Source organism: Ptychodera flava, chromosome 21 (assembly GCF_041260155.1).
Source record: "Ptychodera flava strain L36383 chromosome 21, AS_Pfla_20210202, whole genome shotgun sequence".
Lineage (NCBI taxonomy): Eukaryota > Metazoa > Hemichordata > Enteropneusta > Ptychoderidae > Ptychodera > Ptychodera flava.
Window position 1 is genome coordinate 20,579,111 of NC_091948.1, and position 19,862 is coordinate 20,598,972.

The 19,862-nt window shown below is 38.4% G+C and overlaps 1 protein-coding gene across 1 annotated transcript; it reads right to left on the reverse strand.

Moving 5' to 3' along the window:
- Positions 1 to 447: 447 nt before the first annotated feature.
- Positions 448 to 13,856, reverse strand: LOC139121690 (tolloid-like protein 1). Its single transcript, XM_070686774.1, has 12 exons — positions 13,717 to 13,856; positions 11,743 to 11,763; positions 10,863 to 11,210; positions 9,809 to 9,925; positions 8,911 to 9,261; positions 8,202 to 8,318; positions 7,284 to 7,634; positions 5,911 to 6,024; positions 4,985 to 5,332; positions 3,263 to 3,607; positions 2,264 to 2,313; positions 448 to 659 (listed from the first exon to the last, which is right to left on the reverse strand). Exons 1-11 carry the CDS (start codon positions 13,784 to 13,786, stop codon positions 2,300 to 2,302), a joined length of 2,196 nt encoding a protein of 731 aa, XP_070542875.1. The 5' UTR covers positions 13,787 to 13,856; the 3' UTR covers positions 448 to 659; positions 2,264 to 2,299.
- Between the last annotated feature and the right edge of the window lie 6,006 nt (positions 13,857 to 19,862).

Sequence of the window (19,862 nt, forward strand, 5' to 3'; positions counted from 1 at the left end):
CGTCGCATGTGGGGACTAATTTTTAAGCTCTTGGAAAAGTATTTTTTCTTTCCTCTCTATCTGTTTCTCTATCGTTTAAAGCAAACAGAGAAACTCCGTAACGCTCTTTGCGTGCGGAAATTCTTCGCCCTTGAAGAGACCTAAGTCTGTCATATATTCCGGATTCTACATCATAGAATTGGTGGACAGGAAAGTGTACAATAAAGTGTGCCAAAGTAAAGTGATGATAAGTTCGTGATTTGCTTAGTTATTTTGATTTGTCATGGTTTCTGACGGCTAACCACCCGTATTTACTCCTCTCCATTCCCCAAATATACGATTTAAAAGTTTGGATACCTTGGTTCACCCTGTGTAATACAACTTCAAGTCTAAGAAAACACGCGACTTCAATTAGGGTTGTCTGAGCTCAAAGTTAAGATAATGTAATACATAGAGAAGGAGGCAAAATTCCAGAAAAATAGTGACAGTTTATTCGAAACTAGACAACTTGAAGTTTAGTAATACATCTGTCAAAAGTGACTGTACTTGGAACACAGTGATTTCGCATATGCACGTTGCATACGAATCCACGTTATTGTCGGAGAGTAACCAGGCGACTTGTCGCCGAATGAGGTAAGTGTGAATTGTTATTTGAAATGCGTACTTGTATTTCCAGCTGCCTGTGAGGGAAACATAATAAAACATCTTGGTGAAGTGTTCATTCAAAAAAGATATCATACAAGTGCAGATATACTTCATACCCTGTCGCGATGTTTTTTAAGAACATTAATGTCATCAGTGCAAGTGCGAATATTTCTTTCCGAAAATGAATAAGCTTACTCCATAAAGTACTTTTGTAGTCTGGCTTTGCTATCGAATCATTTCGAATAAACGGTGTTATCTTTGAAGACTTTGAGGCACTACTCTGTTTCTGTATCCCAACATCCTCTCGCTGGCTACTTCCCAGCAAAGAGACGATGAGCGGAGAATCCGGGTAAACAGAGTGGTGGTTCAAACCCTTCAAAGACAACTCCTTTTATTTCTTATACATTGATGTTACACATTGCCAGATATTGTCCCTTCTTTTCCAGTATTTGTAAATACACCTGTTATATACATTGGTTATTTACATGCAATTAAAATGCCAACTCATCAATCATCCTCTGTACATGTGGATATCATGATGCATGATCAGACCCTCTGACACTGCTACGTCAATATCACTATCATTTTATGGTGTTGTTTACATTCTTGACATATTGGTCAGTAGACGAAAGGTAGCTCGTGTAGTAGGCGAAAGTTAACGAGCGTTTGTATTAGGCAAAATAAATAAATAAATAAATAAATAAATAAATAAATAAATAAATAAATAAATAAATAAATAAATAAATAAATAAATAAATAAATAAATAAATTGTGCTGTTCCGATAACATGATTTTCAAAAATAGGTTGGGTAGGTCGGTAAAGATTTTTTCCCCCAAAATATTTATATTTTTAAACATGCACTTTTCAGGGGTTCTGGGCGATCAAACACTGGCAACAACATTTCCAAAAAACGTATCATACATATAAAAGGAATAAAAAACATAAAAGACGTCCTCGTTCAAGCAAAAATCAAATGACAGGTAACGAACACTTTATTTTACGGGTTTTTTCTCTCTTTTTTACTTCCGTATTTACGTAGCTCTAAAAAGTTTAGGGTCGGCACTCGGCAGGCAAAAATAGGGTAGGTCGGGTTATCGGAACAGCACAATTTTTTCTGTGGCCGTATGCTATAATAGCAAAGTTTTCGTCAAAGTGAATGAGCCCTGTAAAACTATGGTCACCATCTAAATAGCATTCTATCACAGGCACAGAATGTCCTTCAGTTTCATCTCAAAACAAATTGCCAAATTCGCAAAAACACCCCCATACAACCAACAAACATCCAGGGAAAGTAGCAGACTATAAACACCATGTAAAAACTCAAATGTAAACAGCGAGTGATACGAGACAGAAAGCCCACTGATTTTCAGAAGAAGAGTGTGATTTCAAGAAAAGTGACCTTTTTGTCCGTCTTGCTCTGACGCGATTAAATCAAACATTAAACAAAACACCGACGGCAGGTAAGTCAGAAGTAGAAATGTAAGATAAAAGAATAAAATATTTAGACATTGTTGAATAAGAAGGAGGCATAGTAAATTAATTATTCAGTCCTTTGACTGTACTCTGTGCAGGGTTAAGTTCAAGTAACTTTTAAAAATTGTACAAGTGATCACTATTGGTAATAGACTCATACATTACCTATGTCACGTGCAAAATATTCTCCAATGTGTGTTTCTAGCTAGCAGAGCCTATGGGGAGAAACAAAAGTGATTGTAATATGGCATTTAGTTAAGATAAAATGCTTCTCGGGGATAAATATTTCGAACTTTTACAATACTCTTTTTGTCCGCCACTTTTGAAGGCTTGTTTTGGTTTGTGAAAATCGAAAATTTAATTTGCTCATTGGAGGTAACACAAGCTAGGCGGCCTTTTTGAGTTTCGGATGTCCGTAAATATTTGGATAATGTCTCTCTCCAGTACCAAATATTGCACGGTGACTCCTGATTTTTATCATTGATTTCAATGGGGGTCCGGTTTACTATGAAGAAAAGATAATGTCGAGACGCACACTACCTTAATCTTATAATATTTCATATGTGTACAATGATCCACATTTTATGGCGACTGGTAAAGTCTCAGTGGGTGTCATCGACATGAACTTGAAGTCGCGCCAACTACATTGAAATTATCCACTCCCAAAACTGAAGACACAGGGAAGGTGGTATGTCAATCTACATGAACTTCAAGTCGCGCCAACTACATTGAAATTATCCACTCCCAAAACTGAAGACACAGGGAAGGTGGTATGTCAATCTTATTGTAGAGTCATTGATCTTATTGTCTGGTTGATACAAGTAAAAACAGACAAAATCTCTGTTGTCTTTTTTGCAGGGGGGACTTCCTTTTGCCATGGCAAGAGTAGTTCAGAACTCATGTGCACAACTGAACCAATGAAAAGTTCGCCTCGACCCTTTGGTTAGGCATTCGTCATTCAAATGCGAATAGATATCTTGTATAGATATCCTGTAAAACAAATCCGGATGTCTAACAGTCGTCTGTTATCGGAATATCTCGGACAACGAAGGAAAATGTAGCTACACACAATGATTTCAATGATATTAAATAATAAAGAAATAATAAAAACAAACAAGCAAATGAAAAATAAATAAATAAATAAATAAATAAATAACAGTTTACCTGTATCAGTTACGGTTATACGGAAACCTCTTGCTGATACGGCAGAGTCTGTAGTGAGTGTCATCCAAACAGATGGGCCGCTTGAAGTGAAATCTGGTGGCAGATTAATACCATTGTGTTCCCATATAACACTTGTCTCCTGGCTCGGCACTTTTCCATTTCCCGCCGAATAGTAATCGCAGCAATCCTGCAGCACAAAGTCCTGGTACTCTACCAACATTGTGTTCCCGCTCTCGCTGTCTATCTCCCAGCGGCACGCGATGTCGTTGGGGTAGTCCTCGGGGTACCTCGGCGAGGTGATTGTGATCTTTCCACCAGTAGGCACGATGTGGGCCTGAAAGCATGCTGGGAACGGAAAGTAGCAAACTATGAACGTCGTCATATCACACACCTACCGAGGGCTTAGTTGCGTGGAAACATCAACTACATGAAGCAACTATGGACTTTTTACGGTTGCTCATAAAGAATAAAGAAAGAAATGATGTAGGCTTTCTCATAGGTTTCTTGGTGATTTTCCCCAAGGGATAAGACAGGGTAAGCTGCCATTTAAACTTTCTAATATACATAAAAGTTTATGTAATTTTCATCTCTTATCCAAAAGAAAAATCATGTTGATCACTAACTTTTGTGTCTGATCATGTTAGGGAAATAGCTTTAAGATCCCTTTACCTGTATCTTTGCATTTTTCTTACCAAAAATAAATACATCAAATAGACCTTTGGTGAGATCCTTTTTATTTCCATCACGAAGCCACGTTGTCTCTGAAAATGTCACAGTTTAAATCCTTGGTGATGGATTTTGCTGTTCCAAGTTTTTTGTGTACTCGTTCGCGGCGACAAGATATGACTTACAGGTCGAAAATTAATTAGTCATTAAGAATCCAAGCTCTACGTTCGTCGCCATTGTTTGAAAAGTCAATACGATTAGAACTAATTTGGGATAATTGGATTTTCATATTTTTCAAATTTCTCAAAAGAGTTAGGCGCCGTATAGAAAAATATTGCAATATCGCAAATTACTCATAAAATCAAGTGTGTAACGTAAAAGGAAAAGCAGATGAAATTACATTTGTAGAAGACATCGACACACTACTTCACCATCCAATTATCCCAAATTAGTTCAAATCGTGTTAAACCGTTCTGTGGTCAACTTAAGCATTCTTACAAGTTGCTTTTATTTTCACACCATCCTACTGAAGAAATGCAATAAGATACAGCTAATGGGGCTTTAAGAATCTTTGAGGAAACCAACTTTATGCAAAGGTATGAAACCTCCGTCGAGTGCTATAGAAAGGCGAAATAGTGTGATGAAGAAAGTTACTACCAAATATAATTATATGTTTAGATGAAATATAATTTAAGGTAGTTCGCACCTCGAAAATGAAAGACTTAAACTTTTTCTCAAACTTTCCTCATTGAAGCTTTCGAGCATCTCGTACTAAATCAAAAATGAAAATAAGGGGTCACCGAAGTTTGGTGCAAGAGAGACAAATTATCTGAGATTTCCCGATATTTGAAATTCAAAATAGCCGCCATCCCTGTGTTAACTTTATGGAGAAAATAACATTTTCGATTTTCGAAAAACTAAGACTGTGAAAAGTTTTCTTACACCAAGAGCTTTAAAGTGAATCCCCATATTTGGTATGTCAAGGAACTGGAAAAGTTTGAGAGTCCGAATATCTGTCCCCGAGGCGCGTTCTACCTTAAAAGAGGAAGTACTCACAAAATTCAGAGACAGTCAATGAAAATCCACGACGTGTAAGGAGTGTGTTGTCAGAGGTAAATGTCACCCAAACAGCGCTGCCGAGTGACATGTAATCGTCAGGGGCCGAATTTCCTGAGTATCTCCACACGACGCTGGTCTCCTCACTTGGAACCTCGCCGTCTCCGAAGGAAAAGTCGGAAGAATCGAGTGTGTTGAAATCATTGAAGTCGATTTTCAGGAGAGTGCTGTCCAAGTTGCGAACGATCCACCTGCAGGCTTGGTTTGGCGGGTAAAGGTCGGGGTACAAGTTCGATTCTATGAGGACGCTCTCGCCGACATTGACCGTCAAGTCGTATGTACAGCTGGCTGTCATGGAAATGCAGTGAAAACAAGAAATGTGAATTCATTGTCAGTTTGAAGCGTCAAACTCTGGTTGTAAACTTAATGCAGTTGCCTAAATCGGTTGCATGTTATCGTTCGCAGCGTTGAAAAAAAAATCAAGTGGTAGCGGAAGGGCAGTTGCGGAGAGCTTCAGCTTTTCCTCCGAAAATTCAAGTTTATTCGGATTATGTTACAATGGTGTGAAACAACTCTCAGTAATATTTCTGAAAATCGGTTTGTTAGCTAAGTAGAATAATTATGAGCTGTACTATACTCTTTAATATACACGTGGTCTCTCTCTCTCTCTCTCTCTCTCTCTCTCTCTCTCTCTCTCTCTCTCTCTCTCACACACACACACACATATATATATATATATATATATATATATATATATATATATATATATATATATATATATATATATATATATATATATATATAAACAAAGGTTACTTTCAGAGAATGAGGTTCCACATGATTATTGTGGTGTGATAAGTTATGCTTTATAACTTTTCGAAATCAGGAAAGTTAACAGGAATTCAGGCGGATGTCTCTTTACTTACCGGCACATGCGGCAACGTAGTCATCGCAGCATTCGTCTAAGTAGAAACAATCGGTGTAACAGCTACACTGGAATTCTTGATTATAGGTGTTGCATTCTTCACGACAAGTGGATCCTGTAATGAGATGTCACGTCAGAGGTTTGAATAGACCAGGTAGTGAATAATAACGAAGCGTAGAGCACCCACTGACCATGGCAAAGTCACGCCTGACCTGCTCATTTCAACTGCTTGCTTCAAGCAAACGTTCGCCATCTTTAACTCACGACAATACTTGTTGGTTACCCCTTTGTACAGTTTTCAGTTTTGGTGCTTACTTCCTAAACATTGCCTGAGTTTGTTTCATGAGATACATTTTAATTGATTAAGCTATTCTAACGAAATAACAAACAAACAAACAAACACAAATAATAAATCGAAGGTAAGGGAGGTTCAGAAGTTTTTGAGTATTCGCATACGTCTGCCTTTTACGTCAACGTGACGACACGGAGTGGTTTTCGGTAAGGTGATTGATTTTATGTCAGCGTGTTACCGAGAACTCGCATGTAGAAATGACAGACGTTAAAAATTGCGGGACGTTATCGCAGTCACGTGATTTCAGGCATTTTTCCATAATCTCGCTGGCTTTTCCTTTTCAGTCAAGAAACAAATTTTTGAGTCGGCAGGTCAGAGGTTTTTTAGATCGGGTTATCGGAACATATTTTCCCTCTCGCTTCAGCTGAGGCAGACAGACTGAATTATCGCTCGAACTTTTCAATTTACAACGTCAACTTTACTAAAACGATTGCGTCACCGAAAGCAATATATTTGGCCGCTAAAAGATTAATTTGAGGTCACAAGTTTGAAAGTTTGGTCCTATCTAGAGGTAAGTTTGAATCTCGAAGTTTTCTCAAACGAGTTCTTATGACCATGGTGCAAACATTAAGCAACCATTGCATTGAAGAACTTTTAATAATCTGGCAAAGATGAATGTCGGTATCTTGAAAACATGCATATGTCTAATGATACGAGCTGTATGGGCTGACATTTTACCCGCAAATGTTCATTATTCGTCAAGTGTATTGACTCGATGTATACTACGATTACGTTTCAAGGATATGAGTTTTCGGAAAGCTGTTTTCGATTTCAGTTTTTCGAAATTTGCGAATAAATTGCTTTCCCTTTCCATTATTTACATTTTAATGATAAACTTACATGGAAAAGTTAACCAAACTTTTAAAGTTAACCAAACTTTAACCAATGGTATAAGGTTGATATGATTACTGTTTGAGAGATATGGCTACGGTACTAGGTACCTTGGGTCGTGATGAACTATGTAGCTGACCGCATTCGTCCGTCAGAAACGCTTTTTAGGGTTACGCAAGATTCTCACCAACCTAAATTTTCCACAACTGCGTGGAATCCTCTATCCGTCGTACTGCTGTCACTGACAAACCTCATCCACACGGAGTCATCATCGGATATAAAGCTCTGCGGCAGGTTCTGTCCGGAATGGGCCCAGACCTCCACCGTGCTGTTCACGCTGGGTTGATCGCCGTGCCCGGCGAAGTAGTGATCGTAGCCGGCCTCCGTTGCAAAATCCACGTAGTCGACGAAGAGCTTGCCCGGTCCGTTCTGGCGGATAATCCACTCGCATCGGACATCGTTAGGGTAATTAGCGGGGTAGTTTGGTGACGTCACATCCACAGAAGTGGAAGTATCGACGTAGATTGTCTCCGAACAGTTACCTGAAGAGGAAATAACCCGTTATAAATGAAATTTTCCCAAACCTTAAGTTTTAAAACTAGTTTCTCTATGTAGAGCCACCGGTACCCTTACCGCGATGGATTACCTAAACTCAGACAAGCACTCATTGTCCAAACGATTCAATCTAGCTATTTCTTAGTTTCTTGTGAAATTATCCTGAAAATATAAAAGTTTTAAAAGGTACATCGCAAACACAAAGGCCATGACATCATTTCGCCAGAAGCCGGAAACTACCAAAAATCGCAGGTACATGGACAATGTACAACCTTTTATGCTTCCCACATAAACTGATCAACTGAGTGTTTCTCAGAGTGCAAACTATTCTCTGATCCACATGAAGACGGAGGCCTGTGACGTTTTGCGCCTATGTGCCACATGCGCCTAGCATTAAAAATTCTTTACGGGTACCGGTCAGTAAGGCACATCACGCAGTCACCCAAGGCCTTGTTCCGCGAACCCAGCAACCAATATTTCGTATTTTCAAGGAAGCAGTGATCACAGTTGTAAAACTAGCATTATTAAGGGTTATTGCAATTTGCCACTCTCACCTCCACAGTGCTCGAAGTAGTCAACGCAACAGTTGTTGTCATAGATACAATTACGGAAACAGCTGCATTGATGCTCAGCGTCGAAAGTATCACAGGCATTTGCGCACGTACCCTTACCTGAAAGAAAAGAGAACCCAATGAAAAATGTAAACTATACTTGCTTGTTTCTCGGTCGACTGAACTTTTTTTCACACTAAAAAGCATTCATAAGGTTCTAGCTGTCTGAGTTCTTGGCTATGTCACAGAGTATGACGTCAGAAACTCGTTTATTGTCATTGTTGTACATGTGTTATTTGTGGTTAACGTTTCTTATTCCGCTCAAAACCTACATCAAGATGCTTCCTCTCGAACTTTTGCATACAGCCTGTATGTTTGTAATGTTAGATGCTATCATTGAGAGCTGTATTTGAGTCTGGACTAGAATTCACTTGTTGAAACTGATATCGGATATTGTTCACAATCCATTGTGTTTGCTTACTGGTTTACTGTGGGGGAAGGAGAAGATAAGATTCTCGTTTTCTAGAACACAAAATTGAAAGTTTTACTTTAGTTACTGCTGTTTCTCCGAAAAAAACTCGAAATCGGACGCAAATGTTATAATTGCATTATGTTACGGATTTCAAAGAGCACGGATGCAGTGCGGGAGAGACAACAAGTAGACTGAAAGAGTTTCAAGACGAAGGTGTATAAAGGCAGAGATAAATCTTACGGTACATGTCTTCGACGACAATGTGGAAACCCTTCTCTGTTACGTCATAATCTGAGACGAATCTCATCCATATCGTGTAGTCGGTGGACAGGAAATCCTCTGGGGCGGAGTAACCCGAGTGCGCCCAGACCACGCTGTTATCCTGCGAGGGCTCGTCCCCGTTGCCGGCGAAGTATAAGTCCTTGCCTGGTTGGGTGTAGAACTCAGTGAACCTGACTTGCATGAGGGAGTGTCTCTGGGTGGTGATAATCCACTGGCACTGGGCGTCGTTGGGGTAGTTGTCTGGATAGTTCGGGGACGTGATGATTACTTCGCCTGCCTCAGGAACCGTGATATGCTCAACGCAGTCACCTTAATACACGGAAGAAAGTTGACATAGGACTTTTATGATGCTCTCTACCACGTACCGCAATGATTCAACGTCTATATCGGAATGTCTTATGGACTACTACTCTTGTAGAGTTAGAATGTGCCTCGGGGACAGATATTCAGACTCTCAAACTTTTACATTACTGTTTTGGTCTGCCATTTGTGTGGGCTCATTTTGAACCTTATAGGGTAAATACAGTTTTTAAGTTTCCCCATGGAGTCAATATAAGGATGTGTTAACTTTATTTTTGGCTATTTTGAATTTCCAGTCTCCGATCTATTGAGTGATTTATTTCTCTAATACCATATTTTGCAAATTGACCCTAGATTTTTTATCTCGATTTCGAAAGGGAATAGTCTTGCAATTTCGAGGTTCGTACTACATTAATACCAGTACTGACTCACTATAGCTGTCCTTACATCACACGCCCACGTGTTCACAATACTCCAATACTTAACACAAAACCACCGGCCGTTATCAATATGGCAGTCCCTAATATCATCAGAATAAGATGTGTTTTCTTCATACCTGCACAAACGTCGAAGTAATCGGAACAACAGTTGTCGTTTATGGTGCATGATTTGTCGCAGCTGCACCCTTGGGCCGGGTTATCAAAACCGCACAGTCCATCACAGCTTGTCAAACCTGCAAAATGGTTTTACAAATGATAATATTTTGTGATACTTGTCAGGCGATTCCCTTTGTTAGGGGTATTTTGCGACAACTTTTTTTTTTTTTATTCAGTCCATCATCCAACAGGCGTTAGCCCAATTACAGGATGAGGTAATAACCCACTAACCCCCAATGGAGCACTGAGGAGTAAAGTGCCTTGCTCAAGGGCACAACACCGTGCTGGAGTCTCGAACTCACCATCCTCCGACAGTGAATCCGTTACTCTGGACCTACCGGGTCTTGAACCGGGTCTCGAACTCACCACCCTCTGACAGTGAGTCCGTTACCCTAACCACTGGGCCACGGTGCCTCCACACGATTGTCGCAGCTGCACCCTTGAATAGGGTGTGACAACTAATGTTGAGAAATACAGGGTTGTGTCATTTTATGTTGCCTAGTTTAGACCGTAAATCCATACGGCTTCGTGGAAATATGGATTTATCATACGTATACATGTATATTAGGCTTATTTCCTTTTGCATTGGATATACGGCCACTTTATTAAGTAACGGTAGTCGGAACTGATAAAATCACTATTTCCGAGATATTAACATGTATCAAAAATTATTCTAGTCGTTTAAATTTAGCCTAAGTGTTGTTCTGCTTTCTGGAACCTTGCTCAAGTATAATTGATTATATTAATTATCTATAATTTTTTCATCGCGGACACTTGGGGTTATGAAAATATGTTTATGAGCAAAACCCTCCAGACATTTTCTGGTAGTCTGAAATAATGTACGTATAGATGAACAGACATCTTAAGTATTCTAGAGAGCAATTTTGTAAAAAAAATCGCCTTCTTGTCTGTGGGTGTCTGCCGAGATATAGAGAATAAATTTCAAGATGCTTGCAGATATATTTACATACAAAGAAATGACAAAGACGTTCCGTTAAACGTCAGTTCACCTACCTGTATCGTACAATCTATTGCGGAAACCCCTATCTGCGATGATATGGTCGGATGTAAAGTTGATCCACACGCTTATACCAGTAGACGTAAAATCTGGCGGGAGATTAGGACCTGAGTGCATCCAGATGACGCTGGAACTCTCACTTGAATCTTTGCCATTCCCAGCAGAGTAGAAATCGTAGCCCGTTTCTGTTTGAAAGTCCCAGTGCTCAACGAAGATCTTAGTATTCATGTTGGTTGAAATATGCCATTCGCAGTCCGCGTTCATAGGATAGTCATCAGGGTAGTTCGGGGACATGACGTCGACGTGGCCCCCATCAGGTATGATCAGTGTCCCACCGCATGCGCCTGTATGGGAGAGATGTGTCCGTGTACGCTGACGTTCATTTGATGAATTCGAACTTTGTTAATTCATGACTGAAGTTTTATGTGGAGAACGCAAGTTCTAGTTTCATTCCAAGCACAGTTCTTAGCAGAACCAGGAGAATTGCTGATAGGATATTGCATTAAGTAACCTGTCATTACTATACGGCGCCGGTGCCGCCACCATGATCATTACCACCACCACCACCGCCACCAAAACCACCATCACAACCACTGCTACCGCCTCCCAGCACCACCACCACCACAAGCACCACCGTCACCACCATCGTCGTCTTCGTCGTCGTCGTCATCATCATCATCATCATCATCATCATCATCATCGCCGTCTTACACACACACACACGAGAAGGGAACCGTCTTTCATGATCCTCAACCACCCCGGCGACTTTTCGAGATAAACAAGATGGCAATTTTGTTTGACCAAAACTATCATTAGTCATTACTTGTTATCATTTGTGACAACTAAATATTGAACAAATAACCAAAAATACTCAACCAGGATCTTGTGTGACTTGACCTGAAACAAAAGAGGAAACAGATTTCGTCAAAGATCCTGAAGTCCGGTCAATCGTTGGAAGCATTCTGTAGCTGCAACACTAAAGCCAATATATGACATCGAATTCAGTACAGTAGGCGATATTAATAAGACATTTTAAAATAAAAAGACTGTGTGATCCACTTACTGAAGGAAAATGTGTTTAGTTTTGAAACCCTGGCTAATTTAGTAAAGCTAAATTTCAAACTGTTAGAATGCTTGCACTGAGAGTAAAACTTGTGATAAGCTGCAATAATTGTCCTCAGTGAAATATCAGAGAAAATTGTATTCATGAGAAACTGCAAGCTATAAAGTTGAAAAGCGAGGGTGTCTTTAAGGTAGTATGCGCCTCAAAAGTGAAAGAATTAAACTTTTGATCAAACTTTACTCCAGGAATATTTCAGTCGTTCTCTTTCAAAATCAACAATAAAAATCGGAGGTCACCGTGCAAAAATTGGTACTAGAGAAACAAGTTACTAAAGATTTACCGATATTTTAAATTTAAACTGGCCGCCAACTCTGTGTTAACTCAATAGAGAAAAAAAATCGATTTTCGAAAAAACAAAGACGGTGAGAAGTTTTTATACACCAAGAGGTTTAAAATGAACGCCCACAAGTTATAGATCAGAGAGGAATTGTAAAACTTTGAGAGTCCGAGTACCTGTCTCCAAGACTCATTGTACCTTAAGTCCACCTACAGGTTGGATGATTTAGATTGAAGGAATTCGTCCGCTACAAGTTCAAAGTCAGTGTAACGATAACCTCCACCTTACATGACAGAGAAAGCTACGATATCACTGATTTTATCAGAAGAATCTATTTTAAAATTAGAAACACGTAAGTTCGTGTTTGTCTTATTTGCCAAATTACGTACGGTCAATATGAGTATTGTCAAATTTCACAACAAAAGCGAAATAGTTTAGGTAGAAACTTTCATATACTTTTTATATCTTGTGAATTTTTAACTGTAAGAATTCAACCTGTCTGTACTTACTATAGACTCTGGTTGCAGATTTTAATAAATAATAAATAAATGATAAATAAATAGATTATTAAATAAATGTATGATTACGGGGCAATACAATGTGACAGGAAGTTTTTCGAACCGTAAATTCATTTAACGGAACACCATTATCATCACCCGTTGAAGGATTTAATTGTTAAACGTACTTTTTATGAGCAGGTAGTGACATATTAAAGGAGCAGCCTGTAAGCAACTATGTGAAACTATGAAAAGAATGTTTATAGGGCTGTTCAACTAGTTGTGCTCTAGCTGACATCGGGGAACTGACCAATATCAATATTTGACAGTCAAATGTACTTAAGAATTAATTACCCGGATGAAAGGAAACTTGTTCGTGAACAAAATAGCCAGGTAACTAGAACTATAATGGTTGTCCCATTTTCTAGGAAGGAGACTCAAACACATGGACTTATATTATGTTTTTTCGCAAATGTCGGCAGCGGTACTAAATACAGAATGTACAAGTAGTCTTTCAAGCGCGCTGACTGGTTAGTTAAGGAAGTTATTTGTATTTTGTCGGAACGTCTAAGATGCATGGATGGCACATCTTCAAATATAAGACCTACGAACAAAACGAAGAAAAAAGTACGCTGCTTTTCAAACCACACAACTTGATAATATTTCAATTTACTTCGAGAATCACCAACAGTACAAGCTCCAGGAACATTTTGGACCAGATATTCTAGCATAAACAGATCGTAAGGTTAGACATGACTGTCCTCAGATATTTGTGACATCTCAGAACTCGGCCATTTGAACACTCTAATTCTACGTATTGAGAGAGAGAGAGAGAGAGAGAGAGAGAGAGAGAGAGAGAGAGAGAGAGAGAGAGAGAGAGAAGAGAGAGAGAGAGAGAGAGAGAGAGAGAGAGAGAGAGAGAGAGAGAGAGAGAGATGTCCCACCAAACTTACCATACACACGGAAAAGGCATGACGACTGAGTGCTTAAAGCAACGGCGATAAATATCCAAAGAGACGCCATCTTTTGAGTGTCCTGTCTACCAGCAGAGCCTTTCAATGCTGTGCACAGCGAACAAAATGACAATTTTATATCACGAACACTTATAAGTTCCAAAATTAACCTCAAAATGCACTACTATCTTTCCTAAATCAGTCCAGATGGACTTTATGTATAAATTTCCCAATGATAAGCGTGCAAGAGATGTATTGTTATCGTTTTAGCCCATCAGTACATGCTGTGTCGTATGAAAAAAAAACAGCTTTCTGTTAACGACACCAAGTAGCCTAGTTAAACGCAAGGTCACTCGGGTGAAGTAAATGTAAACAAACAAAATAGTCAAAATTAATTATCACACTATCAAATTAACAAAGACAGTGTGGACATTATTTATCTACGGATCTCATCGTCTGTTTAGAAATCTAGGGAATGCTGGTCGTCGAATTTTATATGTGAGAATTAACGTTCTGATAGAAAAGCCCACTATCAAAATATTACTGTAGTCCGAGAACTTTAAGGCGGCGCGACAAATATCGATTTCGTTACGTTCTATCAACCGCGAAAATAATTTACTATTCCTATGTCACGTTGAAGTTTGTCACTGCTCGCTCAAAAAAGTTCAAAGTCAAAGATGAAATTCACTTTATAATGGAATAAAGCAAACATTCTGATACAGTGGTGTTGCTATACGGAGATAGAGGGCCTAATGAACACACATCATTTGCATATACTAACAGTGCAAAATACATTACGTATATTCAATTCATGCACAGTTTCAAACTATTGTGTACAACGTGATAGCAATAATAAATTTAAGACGATCGCAATATTGCCAATGGTTATTTGGAAAATATTTATCTGTTTGCGCTGCAGTTTGTGGGTGGAGTTTGAGATTTTATTTTTTTTCAATTTCAATGATTACAACGTAATTCCTCTTGGCCTAATTTCCATAACACTCGTCATAATTGTCGAACAAATAGTCTTTCGTAATTTCAAATAATGCCTGTTCAGAACGATCAAAATCGCCAAGCTCTTCACAGTTCAGAGTAGAATATTTCAATTAATGGCACGTATGTAGCATGTGCATATAAGATATAGGCATCAGACATATGAAACGAGTTTATCCGTATCCGTATTATTAGTATAAGATTGATAAATGGTCAGATTATCCTTTGGAGAAAGAGGGCGTACTGCACTTTTCTCATATTACTGCCAGTCTCTTTCAATGCCAGGATCGCAAAAGGCTGCCGCTATACGGCTGATGTATACCGATCCGACTTCTATCAGACTTGTGCGATTGTGGAAAGCTGTTCTGATAATTTAGACTGATAAGTGTGTCCCCGAATATAGGACAAATTAGAAAGATATCATAAGAGAGATGACTAGGCTCTTATCAGCTGTACAAACGCGCATGCAGATACTGGAATTGCAAAGCAAGTAGACATGGGCTCCTCATTCTGTGATGCAGTCAGTATCTGACCGACTTTTCACGATAATAGGGTCAGTAATTATCCTCACTGACGCTCACAGAATTTGAAATCTTAGGATCGCATAGAGTCATACGTTACACTAAACCAATTTTATAAAACGTGGCTCATAGAAAATTACATATATATATGTATATATATATATATATATATATAATATATACATACATACATACATACATACATACATACATACATACATACATACATACATACATACATACATACATACATACATACATACATACATACATACATACATACATGTGGAGTAACAGCGTCTTCGTATGAAGCGAGTCTTACAGACACAAAGTTTTACAAATTTTATCTATGCTACATCAGGAGTTGGCTCGTTCTCGTCACAGACATCGAACACAGTGACTGTCATTGATTTGAGAAAAAAGGCTGGAGAACTGCATGCTCTAATTCGCTACTCTACTCCGTAGTGACGTAAGGATGCTGGTATCACATTCGGATAGGTATTGTACTGTTGTCCAAGCTGAAGAACGCTGATATCTAGTCCTGTCAACACGATGACATATTTCCATAGCAACAAGTACGCTTAATAACCACAGTCTGTATGCTTGTAGGGCGTAATTTAACCATTTAAATTACATTCGGAGACTTTTAGTTGCATTCACTTCTCTGAAGTCACCGTCGGGCTAATTATAACTGTTTGACATTCTTGAAAAGTACACACGCATGTACAAACCATTAGCCAGATTACACTGCTATGTCTTTCAATTCAAGTCCCCCTAAAACGATGTCAGTGTTTTCTCTACCTTGTCTGCAAGGGTGACATTTAGATTTCAAGTAACACGTCTCCAGAAAGTGCAAAGGCTCTGACCGATAGAAATTACTTGTAAAATTGAGCGAATTTGTCAAAGTAGTGTCCAAGAAAGTGACTTTGCCCCTTGAAAGATACGTGGTACACAACACAAAACACTGTAAAGATGATTTTATTGGTCGACGTATTCTCTTATCAATTTCAGACATCTGGACTGGTGTTGTAGTTATGACATATGTAAATTGCCTCTGAGTCAGCTTCACAAGTTCTATAAAACTTTCCTCACCTTCTCACGTTTGAAAATTATTTGGCATCTGGTCGCAGTGTTATGACGTAAATCAGGCGAGGTGTGAAAGCTACGTAACGAATCGCTATATAGGATTGAAAGTTAATTTAAGATTGACTTATTGAGAAATAGAAAATACCGCAGTAATTCGCGCCTCAAAATTGAGTGTTCAATTATTTTTCCATAGAAGGCGCCAAGGAAACCATATTCAAATCATATTAAAAATCCCGACTGGAAAACAAAAATTGAGGTTTTGCGACGCTTTTAAATTAGACAGAAACATAATTCATAAAATTGACTTTTTGGGGTGGGAAAATTGAGGTCATCCACCGTGTAAACTCCATTTGTAGGGCAACTGAAATTGTCAATTTCGCGAAAGCGATAAGACGAAAACTTAATTTTTACTTCAGCTTTTCACAATGAGTCTACATAGCTGATGTATGGCGGTTAGAGTGTCAGATTTTCGACAGGCTCGTCTGTTGGAAAGTTTATCCCCTAGGCGTCCGTTGCTTTAACGAGTCCCTAATCACAGATGTTATTTGGTGAAATAATCACAGGCACTATTTGATCTAAGACCATTCTCCATCCTGAATCATAACGTCAAAGTGAAGCTTCAAGATAAAGAGAGCTGTCCAGAGCTATATCTTATCGCAATTTTGCAGCAAGTGTTATTCTCAATCTTTCAAGAATTCTGACTGACTAATACTAGGTTCGTACTCTGGCCCAAGGCTGCCTCTGAGCCTGGCGGAAGATTTTGGTAGAATAAACAAATTTTAGTCCACGTTCACACTGGAGTTGGATCTTCCGTCTCTCATCCACTTGTCGACCTTGCTTTAGACTAAATGTTAGGGCGTAAACTGGTCTTGAGGCCGCCCTAAACCGCCCACACAGTCACACAATTGGGGCCCGGTCGCAAATTTTTGCCGACTCTGAATCAACCCTTGATAAAGTAGGCCGGCCAATGGCTGACATAGCACGTGGACATCGGTTTTGTAAAATCAGGGTTGATTCAGAGGCGACCTAAACTCTGTAGAGTGAACATGGTAATAAGACAAATTTCACTGTTAGGGAGCGTTCAGTTATTATGGCCTGGGGTGGGGCAGCAAATTCTTCCTTCGCATCAGTCAAAATAAGTGAACCCCCCTACCCATTGCACGAAAAAATTGATGACCCCCCTTTTAAGATGACAAAAATTACATGAACCCCTCCCCACATTGTTCGAGTAAAGCTGCACACATAAACACATCTGGAGGGGGGGGGGGCGGATAGAATAAAAAAAAAAATCAGATTTATTCAAATACCCGCCCTTACAAACTCACAAGGTGTTAATGTTCAAATTTCCCCTTCTGACTTGCTATAATTTTGAAATTACTCCTCAAAGGATTGGACAGAAATTACAGGTGGATTGCAATATTTTTGCGCAAGCGTGTGTGTACAAAATTTTGATATTTGCCTTTAATTGATAATCAGATGTTGATAATGTTGATTCCCTATGCATGGTAATCTATGAGAACACTATGTAATATTTTTTCAATACAAAACTATATCTATGCATTTATAGATATTTGATAATTGACATAAATGTACTTAATTGGAATAAGGTTGTTACAACTGGTATGTGGGCAAAAATTTGACTTTAGAATTTCACCAAAAATGTTTATCCACTACACATGAGAGGCTATGATAAAATTGTGAATAATTTTTTCTAATGAAAAACTTGCTATGCTTGTGCACATACAGACGTTGAATAATTAACATAATTGTACTTGATTAGAATATGATGGTTAAATGTGCATATTATGTGAACAAGAAATCTGATTATGGAATTTCACCGAAAACGTTCATCCACTATACATTGGAGTCTATGAGGAAACTGTGAATAATTTTTTTCGAATACAAATGAAGGTAAATCTGTGTATTTATGTACTCTCGATTATTAATATTAATGTACTTGATTAGACTAGGGTGGTAACAAATGGATATCTTCGCCAGAAATTGGATTTTGGAATTTCACCGAAATGTAGATACACTGCAAGTACATGGGAGTCTATGAGGAAACTATGAATAATTTTTTCCAATACAAAAATTGGTAAATCTGTGTATTTATCTACTCTCGATTATTAATATTAATGTACTTGATTAGACTAGGGTAGTTACAAATGGATATGTGTGCAAGAAGTTGAATTTTGGAATTTCACCGAAATGTTGATTCACTATACATTGGAGTCTATGAGAAAACTATGAATATTTTTTATACAATGCTAAACTAAATTAATTTGTGCTTCTATAGGTGTTTGACATTAATACAAATGTACTTGATTCAAATAGGGTATTTGAAATTTCAGATGTTGACAACAATCTTGATATGGGAATTTCAACTAAAAGTATAATTTCACTTCAGGTAACTATTAAATAATTTCAAAGACAAAACTTGCTATATCTCTAATATGTAAGTGATAGGAATTGTTCATTGCCCTCAGTGAGCTCAATTTACAGTAAGACAAGCCTCAGAATTGCCAAGGCAATTACAGTTAAATGACTTCAGAGAATGAAATCATGCAGCGAATCATTTTTATCTCCCAGAATATTTCTGAACACTGAAACTGCTTTTTGACGGGACGGATACTTATAAAAATTAAGTGACGCCCCCCCGAGCTGTTTGAAAAATACATGACCCCCTTTGCAGTTTTCAAATTTAAGGTGACACCCCTCTGGATTTTGCCGGCCCACACCCGGCCGTAATAACTGAACGCTCCCTTAGGTTTGTTCTACTCGACAAGACTTTTTGACCTTTGACAGGTTAGCTATTTTAACATGCAGCAAAATCTGTTCACACCATATTGATTCATGCATACAAGCCGAATACATGACGCTTTAGCTTTCTATTTTCTACTTTTTAATATTTCAAGAATTATGTAAAGCTTTTACTTCACCAAATCGTCATTTCGCTATTCAGGGATTTTGTAGGCAATTAACTTTTTTGCAGGGATAACTAATACTGTGTCAGTTAGGTTTGGAAATGGTTGATGTGTCTTACTACCCTTTTAACAATGGTGTTCTGTCAATGCACGTGTATCATATTGTCGTTCGTCCGTTCATGATGTCGCGAGATATTGTAAATCAAACTTAGTCAGCGTAATTTTTGTTTTCAGACATAATAAATTTTGAAAACAACTAAAACTTGGAGAGTTTTGCTTAGCAAACGTTCATATATAAGCATGAGTTACGCATGTTTGGCTCGATCATGGAGGCTCCTAGAATAACCATACCTGTACAACAACATGGTATATGGAAACACACAATTATGTCACACTATTGACGAATTCTTCAAGGGGCAGGTTTTTTATCAGCTTTATATCTAAGCAAATTGACTATCTGTGCAAAACTTTTAAAGGAGAACAAAGGACTGAAATCACATAAACAGTCAATGTCAACCACTAATGCGAGAACCAGGGATTGAGGACTGCCCCTCTTAATGATGGTGGAAATTCAATTGGGGTTTAAAGTTCTCATTACCCATTCTACTTTTATCCTATCCTT

Excerpts from the sequence above, each read along its gene's own strand:
- LOC139121690 (XM_070686774.1), bottom strand. The coding sequence starts at position 13,786 with ATGGCGTCTCTTTGGATATTTATCGCCGTTGCTTTAAGCACTCAGTCG. Across the intron at positions 11,764-13,716 it reads ATGCCTTTTCCGTGTGTATG|GTCAAGTCACACAAGATCCT; the intron begins GTAAGTTTGGTG and ends CTTTTGTTTCAG. Across the intron at positions 11,211-11,742 it reads TCAAGTCACACAAGATCCTG|GCGCATGCGGTGGGACACTG; the intron begins GTTGAGTATTTT and ends TCTCCCATACAG.